The 19,422-nt window shown below is 40.7% G+C and overlaps 1 protein-coding gene across 3 annotated transcripts in view; it reads right to left on the bottom strand.

The window, feature by feature from the left end:
- Positions 1 to 19,422, bottom strand: part of GINS1 (GINS complex subunit 1) — a 41,514-nt gene that overhangs the window by 9,784 nt on the left and 12,308 nt on the right. For 2 of the 3 annotated variants that reach the window (XM_054467879.2, XM_054467878.2), the window contains one exon: positions 14,118 to 14,234. In XM_054467879.2, the coding sequence (XP_054323854.1) occupies positions 14,118 to 14,234 (117 nt within the window). Of the gene's footprint in view, positions 1 to 12,085; positions 12,216 to 14,117; positions 14,235 to 19,422 lie in introns of all 3 variants that reach the window. The other variant, XM_054467877.2, reaches the window with a different exon arrangement.

Below are 19,422 nucleotides of genomic sequence, written 5' to 3'. Positions count from 1 at the left end.
ATTCCTGCTACATTTGTTAGCTGGAATTCTTCTATAAAAAGAAATTTCCTTTGTAAACTATTGGGCTACCTTAAGATAGAGTTTGTATAGTAAAGGCAATGGATGCTTTGATTCCATTCTCTAACTTGCCACCTTTCAAATGAGTTGGATCCCTCACATTCTCCAAGGAAATCTCAAAAATGTTTTATTTTTTTAAATTTTTGTTGGCCAGGCACAGTGGCTCATGCCTGTATTCCCAGCACTTTGGGAGGGAGAGGCAAGAGGATTGCTTGAGCTTAGGAGTTCAAGACGAGCCTGGGCAACATGGTGAAATACCACCTCTACAAAAAATACAAAAATTAGCTGGGTGTGATTGTGAGCACCTGTAGTCACAGCTACCGTGGAAGCTGAGGTGGGAGGATGGCTTGAGCCTGGGAGGTGGAGGTTTTAGTAAACCAGGACTCCTTGCACTAAAATAGCTGATTCCAGGTCCTAAATAACAAATGAGCTGAGATTGTACCACTGTACTCCAGCCTGAACAACAGACCCAGATACTGCCTCAAAAAAAAAAAAAAAAAAAAAAAAATTGTTGTTCTTTGGTGTCATTATGCATTCATGCTTCTAACATAATTGATGTGATCCAATTCACCGCAGTTATTAGTCATGTTGATGCTAAAATTGTCCATTTTTTGGTTAGCAAGAGCTCCTTCAAATTGGCCCCCACATCCTTCCAGCAGTCCCTGCTTAGTCCTTGACACCTTCCTTCCTTTCTGGGAAGACAAGATGTTTCATGCTCAGTTCGTACATTTTTAATTCAGAACCTGGAATCAGCTATTTTTGTGCAAGGAGTCCTGGTTTACTTTAGTGGGAAGTGGCATTTAGGTATAGAATCTGGACACTCATGGCTAACTGGCTTGGTCATTGTTTCTAGGCCTTTTCGGTAGGCAGAGCTAATCAATACTTTTTTTTTTTTTTGAGATGGAGTTTCAGTCTTGTTGCCCAGGCTGGAGTGCAATGGCGCAATCTTAGCTCACCGCAACCTCTACCTCCTGGGTTCAAGCAATTCTCCTGCCGCAGCCTCCTGCGTAGCTGGGATTACAGGCATGTGCCACCAAGCCTGGCTAATTTTGTATTTTTAGTAGAGATGGGGTTTCTCCATGTTGGTCAGGCTGGTCTTGAACTCCCGACCTCAGGTGATCTGCCCACCTCGGCCTCCCAAGTGCTGGGATTACAAGCGCGAGCCACCACACCTGACCCCTACTTTTTGATTTTTAAAGAAGGGACGATTCATGAGTCCATGCTGATACTTCAAACTCAAATTTAGGAATATAGGATTTTCCCTTAAGTTTTTCAACTTTGAATCTCTTTTCTCTCTCTCTCTTTTTTTTTTTTTTTTTGGAAATGGAGTTTTGCTCGTTGCCCAGGCTGGAGTGCAATGCCACAATCTCAGCTCACTGCAACCTCCTTCTCCTGGGTTCAAGCGATTCTCCTGCCTCAAACTCCTGAGTAGCTGGGATTACGGGCGCCCGCCACCATGCCTGGCTAATTTTTGTATTTTTAGTAGAGATGGGGTTTCACCATGTTGGCCAGGCTGGTCTCAAACTCCTGACCTCAGGTGATCCACCCGCCTCGGCCTCCCAAAGTGCTGGGATTACAAGCGTGAGCCACTATGCCCGGCCCCTTTTCTCTTATTCTGAAAACTGTTGGTAATGTCAATTACCCTTTTGCTCTATTCTTCAATATGAAAACTGTTTCAAAATAACAGTAACAAAATTATTACTAATAATATGATTAGCAAAAACTGGTTAAGAACTCTTTGTAATTCTTTTCTCCTCAGAACATATGTACCAGGAATATACAATTTATGTGTTTTAAAGTAATGTAAATAACTCCCAGATTCAGGTAAAATGGTGGAGTAGGAACCATCAGGAATCTGCCTGCCTACCTCCACAACAACTGCACGGGCAGACTCTGTCTGACGTCAGTATTTTGGAACTCTGGAGTCTACTGAAGGCTTGAGGTTGGAGCTTTGACAAACATTCACTGCAATTTACTGTCCATTTTGCCTCTTAGCATAGCAGCAGCTAACCATCCCCTGTTCCTAGCTTTGTGGCAGGCCACGGTGCATGTGTTCTTGGAATAGCTTGTACACAGGTTGCTGGCGCATTGTGTGCAAAAAGCAACCTGCTCCTCACTGCTGATTGCTGTTTCTGATCACAGAGGTGCAAATGATGAGGCTGGCAGACATTTTTGTCACACCTTCTCAAAGGCTGCAAGCCCCTCCTGCATTCCACTGAAGTGAATTCCAGGGGATTTAAAGGGCTAGCACCGTGTTCCCACCCCCATTCATTTTTCTTTTTCCCCCTTTCAGGAGCCAGACATTAAAGACTAGGGCAGTGAAAAGCAACTGTGTATACAGGAAAAATTAGAAAGTGATCAAGGAAAGGCACAGGTTCAATAAAGATTTGAGAAAACCTTAAGGTTATACCTCAGGTTGATTCTAAGCACAGCGACAGCTTACAACAACCAAAAAAACAAAAACAGTAACAAAACCAGCAAACCCTGGGGGAAAGGGGAGAATGTGATTTATAGAGTTATAACATTATTAGATTGAAATGTCTGGTTTTCAGCAAAAACAATCAAATCACAAGGCATACAAAGAAACATAAAAGTACGGTCCATTCAAAGGAAAAAGAAAAATAAGAAATGGTCCCTGAAAAAGACTTGATGGTAGATCTATTACACAAAAAGACTTTACAACAAGAGTTTTAAAGATGCTCTAAGAACTACAGGAAGATGGGGAGGTTATGGAAACAATGTATGAACAAAATGGAAATAATAGAGAAATAGAAAACCTAAAAAGACCAAAAAGATATTCTGGAGCTGAGAACTATAAAAACCGAAATGAAAAATTCACTTGAGGGATTCAAAGATGGATTGGGGCAGGCAGAAGAACAAGCAAACCTGAAGACAGGACAACAGAAATGACTAAGTCTGAAGAACAAAAATAAAAAAAGACCGAAGAAAAGGACAGAGCCTGAGAGACCTGAGGGGCACCATCAAGCAAACCAAGAAGAGAAAGACAAAGGGGCAGAGAGAATCTTTGAAGAAATAGTAACTGAAAACTCCTTAAATTTGATAAAAGACATAAATACAAACATCAAAGAAGCTCAACAAACTACAAGATGAACTCAAAGAGACTCGCAATGAGACACACTATAATCAAACTTTCAAAAGACAAAGAATCTTGAAAGCTGCAAGAGAGGGCTGGACAGGGTGGCTCACATCTATAATCTCAGCATTTTGGGAGGCCAAGGTGGTAGGATCACTTGAAGCCAGGAGGTTGAGACCAGCCTAGGCAACATAGGGAGACCCCGTATCTACAAAAGGTTTAATTCGGCCGGGCACGGTGGCTTACGCCTGTAATCCCAGGACTTTGGGAGGCCAAGGTGAGATAACGAGGTCAGGAGATCGAGACCATCCTGGCTAACATGGTGAAACCCCGTCTCTACTAAAAATACAAAAAAAAAAAAAAATTAGCTGGGCATGGTGGCAGGTGCCTGTAATCCCAGCTACTTGAGAGGCTGAGGCAGGAGAATGGTGTGAACCCGGGAGGTGGAGGATGCAGTGAGCTGAGATCGTGCCACTGCACTCCAGCCTGGGTGACAGAGTGAGACTCCGTCTCAAAAAAAAAAGAAAAGTTTAACTCTATAAAAAGTTTTTTTTGTTTTTTTATTTTGAGACAGAATCTTGCTCTGTTGCCCATGCTGGAGTGCAGTGGTGTGATCTCGGCTCACTGCAACCTCTGCCTCCCGGGTTCAAGCAATTCTCCTCCCTCAGCCTTCCAAGTAGCTAGGATTCAGGCGTGCACCACCACACCCGGCTAATTTTTGTATTTTTGGTAGAGATGGGGTTTCATCATTTTGGTCAGGCTGGTCTCAAACTCCTGACCTTGTGATCTGCCTGCCTCGGCCTCCAAAAGTGCTGGGATTACAGGCGTGAGCCACCACACCTGGCCCCAAAAACTTTAAAAATTAGCTAGGCCTAGAAGTATGTGCCACTAGTCCTAGCCAGTTGGGAGGCTGAGGTGGATTGCTTCAGCCCAGGAGTTTGAGATTACAGTGAGCTATGATTGTGCCACTGCGGTTCATCCTGCTTGACACAGTGAGACCCTGTCTCTAAAAAATTCAAAAAGAAAGCAGCAAAAGATAAGTAAGTCATCACATACCTGGGATCCTCAATAAGATTTTCACCAAATTTCTTATTACAAACTTTGGAGGCTATAAGGCAGTGTGCCAATATATTCAAAGTACTAAAAGAACAACATCACCAACCAAGAATCCTATATATGGTAACTATCACAAGACAGTAACTTGAACCCATGTGAAGAAATAAAGATCTCAATATACGTAAATGCTATGTCTGCATGCGTCCCCAAAAATCAATGTGGTAGAAACTTAATCCCCAATTCAACAGTGTTGGGAGGTGGGGACTTTGGTGAGGTGGTGAAGGCATAAGGGCTCTGCCTTCATAAATGGGTTTATGCCATTATAAAATGACTTGATGGAAGGAGTTTGGTCCTTTTTGTCCTTCCACCTTCTGCCATGCAAGGACACTGCATTTCATCCCTCCAGAGGATGCAGCATTCAAGGCGCCACATTGGAAGCAGAGTGTAGCCCACAGAAGACAAATGAATCTGCTGGCACTTTGATCTTGGACCTCCAGGCCTCCAGAATTAATTGAGACAGGCTGGCTGGGCACAGTTGCTCAAGCCTATAATCCCAACACTGAGAGGCTGAGGCAGAAGCACTGCTTGAGGCTAGGAGTTCAAGACTACCCTTGGCAACATAGCAAGGTCGCGTCTCTACAAAAAATGTAAACATTAGCCAGGCAAGGTAGTGCATGCCTGTAGTCATAGCTACTTAGGAGGCCGAGGCAGGAGGATTGATTGAGCCCAGGTGTTCAAGGCTGTAGTGAACTATGATTGTACCACCACACCCCAGCCTGGGTGACAAACAGAGCAAGACCTTGTCTCTTTAATAAAAAAAAAAGAAAAGAAAAAAAATTACTGTTCATTAGAAATTACCTAGTCTCAGGTATTTTGTTTTAGCTGCTCAAATGGACTAAGACAGTGAATACATAGAAAATTCTAAAACGTAGCAATATTGTAACATTTTGTAACTCTATTTTTTGTTGGGTTTTTTTTCCGGGCGGGGTTGGGGAGGTGTGGAGACTCACTCTGTCGCCCAGGCTGGAGTGCAATGGTGCGATCTCAGTTCACTGCAATCCCCGCCTCCTGGTTCAAGTGATTCTCCTGCCTCAGCCTCCTGAGTAGCTGAAACTACAAGCTCGTGCCACCACACCCGGCTAATTTTTTGTATTTTTAGTAGAGATGCGGTTTTGCCATGTTGCCCAGGCTGGTCTCAAATTTCTGAGCTCAGGCAATCCACCCACCTCGGACTCCCAAAGTGCTAGGATTACAGGCATAAGACCCACCACCCCCGGCCCCTATTTTTTGTTTTTAACATGATTTCAGTGACTAACACATTTAAAAAAACACTGATTAGTCTAAAAGCTAGTATTATTGTAACTTTGCAACCCTACATTTTGTTTTCTACACAATTTAAGAAACTAATGCATTTAAAAGATTTATTAGTTTATGTTTTGGGGCTCACAACATATAAAGATGTAGTTTTGTGACATCAACAATAGAAAGAAATAAGGATGAAGCTTTGAAGGATCAGAATTTTGGTATGTTACTGAAGTCAAGCTGCTGTAAGTTGAAATTAAAGTGTTATAATTTTAAGATATTAAATGTACTAGCTATCACTAACCACAAGGAAAACAGCTATAGAATATAGTTGGTCCTCTGTGTCTGTGGGTTCCGTATCTGCAAACCAAAAATTTTTTTAAACAAATGGATGGTTGTGTCTGTACTGAACATGTACAGACTTTTTTTCCTTATTGTTATTCCCTAAAAATGATATATGGTATAACAACTATATCTACGGCATTTATATTGTATAAGGTATTGTAAGTAATCTAGAGATGATTTAAAGTATACAACAGCATGTACCTAGGTACTATTCAAATACCATACTACTTTATATAAGGGACTTGAGCATCCATGGATCTTGGTATCTGTGGGGGGTAATGAGGAAATGAGAAATAAATCTAAATGTTTCAAAAAATCAACTAAATACTGAAGAAGGCAATAATGAAGGAAATGAGAGATAAGTTATTATTCCCCAGTCCATTGCAAGAAAAAAAAGTTATACAGCATATAGAAAAACAGCAAAATGACAGAAGTCCTTCCTTATCCATAATTATGTTAAAGGGGATGGATTAAACTCTTTAAGCAAAAGACAGAGATTAGCAGAATGGATTAAACAAAAGGATCCAATCACATGTTGTCTACAAGAGACTCACTATAGACCCAAAGACACAAACATTAATAGACTGAAAGTGAAAGGGTAGAAGAAGATATTCTATGCGAATACCTGCCAAAAGAGAACCAAGGTGGCTGTACTAATATTAGCTATAACGGACTTTAAATTTAAAAAGCTTACCAGAGACAAAAAAGAATATATTATAGAATATATATTAATATATAATGTTAATATATAATTTAATATATAATAAACATATACTATATAACATATGATAAATATATAATATATACAAGAAGATATAACAAGTATAGCCACATCTAATAACAATTCATCTGCCAGGTGTGGTGGCTCACGCCTGTAATCCCAGCACTTTGGGAGGGCGAGGTGGGCAGATCACCTGAGGTCAGGAATTCGAGACCAGCCTGGCCAACATGGCGAAACCCCATCTCTACTAAAAATACAAAAATTAGCTGGGCATGGTGGCACGTGCCTGTAATCCCAGCTACTTGGGAGGCTGAGGCAGGAGAATTGCTTGAGCTCGGGAGGTGGAGGTTGTAGTGAGCCAAGATCGCGCCACTGCACTCCAGCCTGGAGAACAGGGCGAGACTCTGTCTCAAAAAAAAAAAAAACTTAGCCAGGCGTGGTGGTGCACTCCTGTAATCCCAGCCACTTGGGAGGCTGAAGAAGGAGAATCACTTGAACTCGGGAGGCGGAGGTTGCAGTGAGCCGAGATTGTGCCACCTGCCTGGGCAACAGAGTGAGACTCTGTCTCAAAAAAAAAAAAAAAAAAAGAAAGAAAGGAAATTTTGAAAATACTTACAGGTGAAAAAACAAAAACATAACACATCAAAATGTATGGAATGCAGCAAAAGCAGTACTAATTGAGAAATTTATAGTTACAAACATAAACACCTACATTAAAAAATAAGAGAGATTTCATGGCCAGGCGCGGTGGCTCACGCCTGCAATTCCAGCACTTTGGGAAGCTGAAGCAGCAGATCATTTGAGGTCAGGAGTTCGAGACCAGCCTGGCCAACATGGTGAAACCCCGTCTCTACTAAAAATACAAAAATTAGCTGGGCATGGAGGCACATGCCTGTAGTCCCAGGTACTCTACTTGGGAGGCTGCAGTGGAAGGATCGCTTGAACCCGGGAAACAGAGGTTGCAGTAAGCCGAGATCACACCACTGCACTCCAGCCTGGAAAATACAGTGAGACTCTGTCTCAAAAACAAAAGCAAGGCCAGGCATGGTGGCTCACACCTGTAATCCCAGTACTTTGTGAGGCCAAGGTGGGTGGATCACTTGAGGTAAGGAGTTCAAGACCAGCCTGGACAATACAGTAAAATCCTGTCTCTACCAAAAAATACAAAAATTAGCCGGGCGTGGTGGCGCACCCCTATAGGACCAGCTACTCGGGAGGCTGAGGCATGGGAATCGCTTGAACCCTGGAGGCGGAGGATGAAGTGAGCTGAGATTGTGACACTGCACTACAGCCTGGGTAACAGAGTGAGATCCTGTCTCAAAAAAAAAAAAGAAAAAAGAGAAAGAAAAAAAAAAGAAACAAAAACAAAAACGAAAGAAGACAAATTTCAAACCAACCACCTAACTTTTCACCTTAACGAACCAGAAAAAGAAAAGCAAGCTAAACCTAAAGCTAGAAGGAAGAAATAATGATTAGAGCAGACATTAATAAAATAAAGAACAGAAACACAATAGAGAAAACCAATAAAACTAAAATTTGGTTATTTTAAAAGGTCAACAAAATTTACAAACCTTTAGCTAGACAGACTAAGAATAAAAGAAGGCTCAAATTACTAAAATCAGAAAGTGAGAACATTACTACCAATCCTACAGAAATAAAAAGAGTTCTAAGAGTCCTGTGAACAATTGTACACCAACAAATTGGAAAACCTAGATGAAATGGACAAATTCCCAGAAACACAAACCTACAAAGACTGAATGATGAAGAACTAGTAAATTGGAATAGACCTATAGCTAGTAAGGAGACTAAATCACTAATCAAAAATCTCTCAATAAAGAAAACCCTAGACCTGATGGCTTCACTGGGTAACTCTATCAAACATTTCAAGAACACCAATCCTTCTCAAACTTTTCTAAAAAATATAAAAGGAGGGAACACCTCCCTAACTCATTTTATGAGGCCAGCATCACCCTAATACCAAAGCCAGAAAAGATACTCCAAGAAAACTACAGACCAATGTCCCTTATGAACACTGATGCAAAAATTCTCAACACAGGCCAGGCACGGTGGCTCACGCCTGTAATCCCAGCACTTTGGGAGGCCAAGGCGGGCAGATCACCTGAGGTTGGGAGTTCAAGACCAGCCTGACCAACATGGAGAAACCCCATCTCTACTAAAAATACAAAATTAGCCGGGCGTGGTGGCACATGCCTGTAATCCCAGCTACTTGGGAGGCTGAGGCAGGAGAACTGCTTGAACCCAGGAGGCAGAGGTTGCGGTGAGTCAAGATCGTGCCATTGCACTCCAGCCTGGGCAACCAGACCGAAACTCCGTCTTGAAAAATAAAAATAAAAAAAATTCTCACAATAGTATCAAATCAAATTCAGCAGCACAGTAAAAGAGTTCATCATAAATCAATTGAGATTTATTTTTGGAATGCAAGGACAGTTCAAGATATGAAAATCAATCAATTTAATATAAGTCATTAACAGAACGAAGGGAAAAAAACATGATCATTTCAATTGATACAGAAAAAACATTTGACAAAATTCAACTTCCTTTCATAAAAATACTCAACAAACTAGGAACAGAAGATAACTATACATCAACATAATAAAAGCCATATATGAAAACTCCACAGCAAACATCATATTCAATGGTGAAAGACTGAAAGCTGGCCAGGCATGGTGGCTCACGCCTATAATCCCAGCACTTTGGGAGGCCAAGGCGGGTGGATGATGAGGTCAGGAGTTCAAAACCAGCCTGGCCTCTATGGTAAAACCCTGGCTCTAATAAAAATACAAAAATTAGCTGGGCGTGATGGCATGTGCCTGTAGTCCCAGCTGCTCAGCAGGCTGTGGCAGGAGAATCGCTTGAACCTAGGAGACGAGCGTTGAAGTGAGCTGAGATCGTGCCACTGCACTCCAACCTGGGCAACAGAGCAAGACTGTCTCAAAAAGAAAAAGAAAGACTGAAAGCTTTTCCTTTAAGTTCACTAACAAGGCAAAGATTTCTGCTTTTGCCACTTCTATTCAACATAAAACTGGATGTTACAGTCAGAGTAATTAGACAAGAAAAAGAAATAGGATTCTAAATTAAAAAGGAAGAACTAAAATTATCTGTCTGCAGATGATATGATCTTACATGTAGAAAATTTTAATGATTCCACAAAAAACTTTTAGAACAAATAAATGAATTCAGCACAGTAACAGGATGCAAAGTCAACACACAAAAATCAGTTGCATTTCTATACACTAACAATGAACAATCTGAAAATAAAAATTATGAAAATAATTCAATTTATCTGTGTGAAAAGAATAAAATATATAGAAATTAAATTAACGAAAAGAGGTGAAAGATTTGTACAATGAAAACTAAAAAACACTGCTGAAGAAAATTAAAGATGACATCAACAATTGGAAACACACCCCATGTTCATGGATTGGAAGATTTAATATTAAGATGTCAACGCACCCAAAGTGATCTATACAATCCCTACTATAATCCCAAAGGTGTCTTTTGGAGAAACAGAAAAACCCATCCCGCAATCCATGTAAAATTTCAAGGGATCTCAAACAGCAAAAACAACCTTTAAAAAGAGGAATGTGGCCGGGCATGGTGGCTCATGCCTGTAATCCAGCACTCTGAGAGGCCGAGGTGGGCGGATCACCTGAGGTCAGGAGTTCAAGACCAGCCTAGCCAACATGGTGAAACCCCATCTCTACTAAAAGTACAAAAAATTAGCCGGGCATGGTGGTAGGCGCCTTTAGTCTCAGCTAGTTGGGAGGCTGAGAAAAGAGAATCACTTGAACCCAGGAGGTGGAGCTTGCAGTGAGCCAAGATCACGCCACTGTACTCCAGCCTGGGCAACAGAGCAAGACTTCGTCTCAAAAAAAAAAGAGGAATGAAGGTGGAGGACCCAAAATCCCTCATTTAAACTTACTGCAAAGCTACAATAATCAAAATACTACAGTTCTGGCATAAAGACAGATGTATACATATAAAAATTTTTTTTTTTACGACAGATGTGTAGAACAATGGAATAGGATAAAGAGATAAAAAATAAACTCTTGCCTACACAGTAAAATGATTTTTGACAAGGGTGTCAAAACCATTCACAATGGGGAAAGGGCAGTCTTATTAAGAAATTATGCTTGGAGGCTGGGCGCGGTGGCTCATGCCTGTAATCCCAGCACTTTGGGAGGCCGAGGCAGGCGGATCACAAGGTCAGGAGATCGAGACCATCCTGGCTAACACGGTGAAACCCCGTCTCTACTTAAAAAATACAAAAAATTAGCCGGGCGTCATGGCGGGCGCCTGTGGTCCTAGCTACTCGGGAGGCTGAGGCAGGAGAATGGCGTGAACCCGGGAGGCGGAGCTTGCAGTGAGCCGCCGAGATCACGCCACTGCACTCCAGCCTGGGCGACAGACAGAGACTCCGTCTCAAAAAAAAAAAAAAAGGAAATTATGCTTGGAAAGCTAGATTTCCACATGCAAAAAAATAAAGTTGGACCATCACCTAACACCATAAAAAAATTAACTTGAAATGGATCAAAGACTGAAATGCAAATGTAAAACAACATAACACTTAGAAGAAAATACAAGTCAAGAGTTTTATGACATTGTATTTAGCAATGATATCTGGGATATGACTCCTAAGGCACGACCAACAAAACAAAAAAAATTGGCTGGGTGCAGTGGCTCACGCCTGTAATCCCTGCACTTTGGGAGGCCAAGGTGGGTGGATCACCTGAAGTCAGGATTTCAAGACCAGCCTGGCCAACATGATGAAACCCTATCTCTACTAAAAATACAAAAAATTAGCTGGGTGTGGTGGTGATGCCTATAATCCCAGCTACTCAGGAGGCTGAGGCAGGAGAATCGCTTGAACCCAGGAAGCAGGGGTTGCAGTGAGCCGAGATCACGCCACTGCATTCCAGCCTGGGCAACAAGAGCAAAATTCCATCTCAAAAAAAAAAAAAATGACAAACTGGGCTGCATGAAAATTTTAAAATATCAACATGATACTGAAGGAAGAAAATAGAAAAAAAAGAAAAAAAAAGACACTATCAACAGCATAAAAAGGCAACCCAGAGAATGGGAGAAAATATTTGCAAATCATATATCTGATAACAAATTAACATACTGAATACATAAAGGATTTCTAAATCTCCACAACAACAAAATCCTGTTTGAAAATGGGCCCCATAAAGGGGGCCAATTACTTGAATAAACATTTTTCCAAAGAAGACATAGGAATAGCTAATAAGCATATGAAAAGATGCTCAACATCACTAATCATTAGGGAAATAAAAGTCAAAACCACGTTTTACATCCTTTACGATGGCTATGATTAAAAAACAGAACAAGGCCAGGCATGGTGACTCATGCCTTTGGGAGGCTGAGGTGGGAGGATCACCTGAGGTCAGGAGTTCAAGACCAGCCTGGACAAAATGGTGAAACCGTCTCTACTAAAAATACAAAAATTAGCCAGGTGTGGTGGTGGGCACCTGTAATCCCAGCTACTTGGGAGGCTGAGGCAGGAGAATCACTTGAACCTGGGAGGTGGAGGTTGCAGTTGAGGTGAACCTGGGAGGTAGAGGTTGCAGGTTGAGCCAAGATCGCGCCACTGCATCCAGCCTAGATGACAAGAGTGAAACTCCGTCTCAAAAACAAAACAAAACAAAATAAAACAAAACAAAATAACCCCAAAATATTTAGTGTTGGTGAGGATGTGGAGAAAATGGAACCCTTGTGTAATGTTGGAATGTAAAATGGTATGGCTGCTGTGGAAAACAGTATGACAATTCCTCAAACATAGTATTACCATATGATCTAGTAATTCCACTCTGGATATATGCCCCCCAAAATTAAAAGCAGAGTCTCAAAGAGATTTATATATCCATGTTCATAGCAGCATTAATCATAAAATGATAGCTAAAATAAAGAAGGAACCCAGTGTCCATTGATGGATAAATGGATAAGCAAAATGTGGTATAGCCAGACAAAGGAATATTACTCATCCTTAAAAAGGAAGGAAATTCTGGGCCAGGCACGGTGGCTCACACCTGTAATCGCAGCACTTTGGGAGGCCGAGGAGGGAGGATCACCTGAGGTCGGGAGTTCGAGACCAGCCTGACCAACATGGAGAAACCCAGAGACAAAATTAGCCGGGGGTGGTGGCACATGCCTGTAATCCCAGCTATTTGGGAGGCTGAGGCGGGAGAATCGCTTGAACCCGGGAGGCGGAGGTTGCGGTGAGCCGAGATCACACCACTGCACTCCAGCCTGGGCAACAAGAGTGAAACTCCATCTCAAAAAAGAGAAAAAAAAAATTGTGCAATGGCGTGATCTCAGCTCACCGCAACCTCCTTCTCCCGGGTTCTAGCAATTATCCTGCCTCAGCCTCCCGAGTAGCTGGGATTACAGGCATGTGCCACCACACCCGGCTAATTTTGTATTTTTAGTAGAGACGGGGTTTCTCCATGTTGGTCAGGCTGGTCTCGGACTCCCGACCTCAGGTGATCCTCCCTCCTTGGCCTCCCAAAGCGCTGGGATTACAAGCGTGAGCCACCACACCCGGCCGGAAATTCTGACACAAATTCTACCACAGATACCACAGAAATGAACCCTGAAGATATTATGCTAAGTGAAATAAGCCAGTCACAAAAAGACAAATACTTGTCATTTGTAGCTTCTCAGAAATTATTCTCTAATGAGAACAAAAGAAAACAAAAAGACAAATACTGTATGATTCCACTCACAGGAGGCAGTTACAGTAGTCAAAATCATAGAGACAGACAGTAGAATGGTGGTTGCTGGGGGATGGGAGGCAGGGGTATTGAGAAGTTATTGTTTAATGGGTATAGAGTTTCAGTTTTATAAGATGAAAAAAATCTGGATATGGATGGTGGTGACAGCTGCAAAACAATATGAAAGTTGCAAAACAATATGAAATGTTAAACAATATTTAGTACCACTTAAATGTACATTTAAAAATAGCTAAGATGGCAGATTTTATATGTATTTTACTATTTAAAAAATAGAAAAAAATAAACAAAATGAAACAAAAATACCTCTTGTTTTGACTAATCCACCAACTTTAAAGACATTTGTTTCATTTTACTTTCAAAATTTAGGACTGATTTTCCATTTTGATTTAACTTTGTTTTGACATTTGTTTCATTTTACTTTCAAAATTTAGGGACTGATTTTCCATTTTGATTTAACTTTGTTTTGACATTTGTTTCATTTTACTTTCAAAATTTAGGGACTGATTTTCCATTTTGATTTAACTTTGTTTTAGTAATAGCTAAAACATTTATAGGGTTCCATACTCAAAACTATTAAAACAAGTATATTCAGAAAATTATAGCTGTTCCATCATATTCTGTCATCTCCCTACAGGTAGCTTGTTTGATTTGGTCTATGCTTCTTTTCTATTTTAATAGAAGTTAACACATATTCATATACTCCTCTCTTCTTAAAAGGTAGCACAATTTACACATTAAAGAAAAATGCATTTTAAAAAGATATACATACTTCAATATATAGGCTTTTTGGTGGTTTCATATCCTGTGTAATGTCCAAACCTTCATCTCCTCCCAGTGACCTCATATAAGTAGCAAGAGATCTTTTATAATTATTAAACCACTCCATCTGCAAACATAGAGATGATCATTTGACAAAATTCTAAGAAAACTTGCACACACTGAATACTCATCCATTCAAAAACAGTACACATCCCAACACAAATCACTATTGTGACCATTCATTCATTTATGCTAAAATATTAATTGCCTCCTATGATATAGGCATTGGTCTGGGTACTTATGATGAATCATTCAATAAAGTGAACAAAATCTCTGTTCTCAGAGAGCTTACATTTCAGCATACTTGATAATAAACCTTAGGAATCTTTGACCAGAAACAGAACCATGAAAAAGACGCCATTTCAGAATTATACCTTCAAACTCTGCATTGATGCTATTTCTGAAAATTATAAAACATTGTTAAGAAAACCCAAATGTCCACCAACTGATGAATGGATATGTGCCCATATGATGGAACATTATTCAACCATAAGTAACAATGAAGTTCTGAAACGTATTGCCATTATCACATGAAAGACAAAAGGCCACATATTGCATGATTCTACTCATATGAAAAACCTGTAATAGGTAAATCTATAGAGACAGAAAGTAGATTCGGGATTTCCAGGAGCTGGGAGGAGGGAAGAAAATATAGAGTAACTATAAAGGGGACAGGGCTTCTTTGTAGGGTGATGAAAATATTCTCAAATAAGATGGTGGTATTGGATGCACAACAACTCTGAATATACTAAAAACCACTGCATTGTACAATTTAAGATGGTAAACTTCACAGTGTATGAATCATATCTCAGTAAATCTGTTTTTAAAAAAATGTTGAAAACAATGAAAGACCTAAATAATACCACATTCACAGATTGGATGATTCAATATTGTAATAACATCAACAATCTATAGATTCAATTCAATCTCAATCAAAATCTTAACTTTCTTTAAAATGGAACCTGACAAACTGAGTCTAAAATTTACATCGAAGTGCAAAGGGCTAATAGTTGAAATGCTCTCAAAAAAGAACAAGATGGGAACTTGCTCCAGCTATACTATATAGTTATAGTAATCACAACAGTGGAATTGGTATAAGAACAGATAGACTAGCATAACAGAAGAAAAAGTCCTCCCATTCAAAATCCACAGGAATACTGACACTCAATGTATGACAAAGGTGGCACCATGCACACAGTGATGGGAGAGGCAGATCTGTTCAATACATGGTGCTGGGTCATCTCAATATCTATATTCAAAATGAAGCATGCCTCCTATAGTATACACAAAACTTAATCCCAGTACTGTAGATCTCTTTGTAAAAGGTAAAATATAGCTCCTAAAAGATTACATAGAAAAAAGGCCGGGCGCGGTGGCTCACACCTGTAATCCCAGAACTTTGAGAGGCCGAGGCGGGTGGATCACGAGGTCAGGAGATTGAGACCATCTTGGCTAACATGGTGAAACCCCATCTCTACTAAAAATACAAAAAAATTAGCCAGGCGTGGTGGTGGGCGCGTGTAGTCCCAGCTACTCAGGAGGCTGAGGAAGGAGAATGGCATGAACCCGGGAGGCAGAGCTTGCAGTGAGCCGAGATCACAACACTGCACTCCAGCCTGGGGGAACAGAGCGAGACTCCGTCTCAAAAAAAGAAAAAAAAAAAAAGAAAAAAGAAAAATATCTGGGGAGGCTGAGGCAGGAGAATGGCGTGAACCCAGGAGGTGGAGCTTGCAGTGAGCCAAGATTGTGCCACTGCACTCCAGCCTGGGCGACAGAGCGAGATGCCGTCTCAAAAAAAAAAAAAAGAAAAGAAAAGAAAAATATCTTAATAACCTCTGGGTAGGCCAGGCACGGTGGCTCACGCCTGTAATCTCAGCTTTGGGAGTCCAAGGCGGGCATATCTCTTGAGGCCAGGAGTTCAAGACCAGCCTGGCGAATATGGTGAAACCCCACCTCCACTAATAATACAAAAATTAGCCGGGCATGGTGGCACACACCTGTAGTCCCAGCTACTCCAGAGGCTGAAGTAGGAGGATCGCTTGAACCAGGGAGGCGGAGGTTGCAGTGAGCCCAGCTGTGCCACTGCACTCCAGCCTGGGCGACAGAGTCAAACTGTGTCTCAAAAAACAACAAAAAAAAAAAAAAGAAAAAAAAACCGGAAATACTATTCAGCAATAAAAAGGAATGAGCTCGGCCAGGCGCGGTGGCTGACACCTGTAATCCCAGCACTTTGGGAGGCCGGGAGTTCAAGACCAGCCTGACCAACATGGAGAAACCCGTCTCTGCTAAAAATACAAAAAATTAGCCAGGCATGGTGGTGCATGCCTGTAATCCCAGCTACTTGGGAGGCTGAGGCAAGAGAATCACTTGAACCCGGGAGAAGGGGGTTGCGGTGAGCCAAGATCACGCCATTGCACTCCAGCCTGGGCAACAAGAGCAAAAAACTCCGTCTAAAAAAAATAAAAAACAAGGAATGAGCTCTTGCTAATATATCAACAGATTAGAATCTCAAAAATATTAAATTTAGTGAAAGTCATCAATCATTAAAGGATACTGCATGAATCTATATAAAGTTCAAAAAATGGGCAACACTAAATTATAGTGTTTAGAAATGCATGCTTAGGTGGTAAATGGCAAGTTTTTTTGTTGCTGTTTTGTTTAAGACAGGGTCTCACTCTGTCACCCAGGCTGGAGTGCAGTGGCGCAATCTCAGCTTACTACAACCTCTACCTCCCAAGCTCAAGTGATCCTCCCACCTCAGCCTTCTGAGTAGCTGGGACCACAGGTGCATGCCACCACACTTGGCTAAGTTTTTGTTTTTATTTTTTTTTCTTTTTTTGGTAGAGATAGGGTTTCACCCTGTTGCTCAGGCTGGTCTCAAACTCGTGAGCTCAGGCAATCCATCCACCTCGGCTTCTCAAAGTGCTGGGATTCCAGGTGTGAGCCACTACATCCAGAGGAATAAGATTTTTAAAAATAAGGAAGGGATTAGTCTGCACAAAAGTCAGGAGGGTAGTGATCACTGGGAGGAGGAACACAAAGGTTCCTGGGCAATGTTCTTTCTTGAACAGGGTGATGGATACATGGGAATTCCTCAGTGACACATCATTGGGCTGTACATCTTCATTTTCTGCACCTTTTCAGATGTGTTTGCATGTGTCTGTTTTTATGTTAGATTTCACAATGCAAATGGTTAAATTAAGTGATTTTAAAAGATTTAAAAGGTATGTATGCCAAAGTGGTAAAAACTGCATTGTTTTTTATAATATAAAGGATAAAAAATGACATTTTGTATTGTTAAGTATGAAGAAAAGTTCTCTGAGGGAGATCTTGCCAAATGAGTCAAACATGGGTGTTTCCACTGTGGTCTTTTCTACTTTGTCTCCACTGAGAACAGTAGAGTGTAACAGACCCCAAAGAGAAGATGAAGTGGAAGAAAAATCAGAAGCTATTTTGACAATGAGGGCGTTACCCTCATTCAGTCTCATTCACAGATAAAAGGGCAATGTAGAATAAGCACGTTACTTCCACAAAAGAACATACTGATATAGTCACAAATTTTTATTTTAGTTTTCCTTATGGAAAAATATTAATAGGAAAGAAAAAAATACCTATTTCCACTATCTCTCATGTTAGTGGCTTAAAGATTCTAAACAGAAACCTAGGAAATCAAAAAACAAAAGATGTTACTATTTTAAAAACATAAAAGATGTTACTATTTTGAAAACAAAAGATGTTACTATTTTGAAATCAGATAGTAAGATTTTTACTTATCAGTGTGCTTTCATATTCTTTCAATGGTGTTTTCTCTAAACATTAACACATGATCATCTGTTTCATGTTAGTAACCTTATTTTAGCTCTGCTTTTACTTTTATAGCTACCCTGAGTCAACAATATTGAGATCATCATTCCCAGTAATAAAGTGCTTACTATATACCAGGAATTTGCTAAAATTTTAATATGCATTATTTTATTTACTCTTTGTCATTGCCCCATGATGTAACTATTATTATTTTCTTTTTATTCATGAAGGACGGAAGCTTTGAGAGATTAGATAATTTACCAAAGGGCTCAGAGTTAACAAGGCAGGGATCTGAATTTAGGTGGCAGACTCAAGCCCATGTGCTTCAGTCACCCACTGAAGCACTATCCTTGGGTAATACAGACACCTATGATGACATTCAGACCTCATAGTCTCCTATAAGCTGTCAGGGATACCTGGAAATATTCTTTGTTACTGGTCCAAAATGGCTGATGCAGTTGCCACCATGCAATTGCTCAAGCAGGGATGTCTGTGGTCTACTACAGAGTTTATCTGTATTAATCTCTTCTCATCCTTCAGTGTTTTCAAAACATCACTACTAAGAGAACGAGACCATGTATATTCCTTTTATTCTTTTTCTTTTTTTCTTTTTTTTTTTTTTGAGACAGGGTCTCACTCTCTCTCCCAGACCAGAGTGCAGTGGTGCGATCTCAGCTCATCGCAACCTCCACCTCCCAGGCTCAAGCAATTGTCCTGCCTCAGCCTCCCTGAGTAGCTGGGATTACAGGTGCCCACCACCACACTCAGCTAATTTTTGTATTTTAGTAGAAACAGGGTTTCACCATGTTGGCCAGGCTGGTCTATTCCTTTTTATAGATGAGGTCACTGGAGTAGAAGGAAGTCATTTGCCAGGTTTGCAGTAATTCACAAACTCTTCCAAGAAACTATCTCAGGTTTCACTATTCTCAAACAACTTAATCTCTACACTCATTAATATTATTTTATATAAGGCCGGGCACCGTGGCTCACACTTGTAATCCCAGCACTTTGGGAGGCTGAGATGGGCGGATCACGAGGTCAGGAGTTCAAGACCAGCCTGGCCAATACAGTGAAACCCCATCTCTACTAAAAATACAAAAATTAGCTGGGTGTAGTGGTGGGCACCTGTAATCCCAGTTACTCGGGAGGCTGAGGCAGGAGAATCACTTGAACCCGGGAGGCAGAGGTTTCACTGAGCCAAGATCATGCCACTGCACTCCAGCCGGGGCAACAGAGCGAGACTCCATCTCAAAAAAAAAAAATTATTTTATTTGCTGTTAACATTGTTATATTTCATTAAAATAGAAACTGACTTTGGGAACTCAGTAATCACAGAAAAGTGCCACCCTTACAGAAACAATGCCCAATATGAAATCTAATTGATGTGCTTGAATAAATGTAGCTTGTAATCATTTACAAAATTGTAAGAAACATATTAATCGCCAGGCGCT

Source organism: Pongo pygmaeus, chromosome 21 (assembly GCF_028885625.2).
Source record: "Pongo pygmaeus isolate AG05252 chromosome 21, NHGRI_mPonPyg2-v2.0_pri, whole genome shotgun sequence".
Taxonomy (NCBI): Eukaryota; Metazoa; Chordata; class Mammalia; order Primates; family Hominidae; genus Pongo; species Pongo pygmaeus.
Note: the sequence above shows the minus strand (reverse complement) of the source record. Positions and strands in the feature narration are given on the sequence as shown.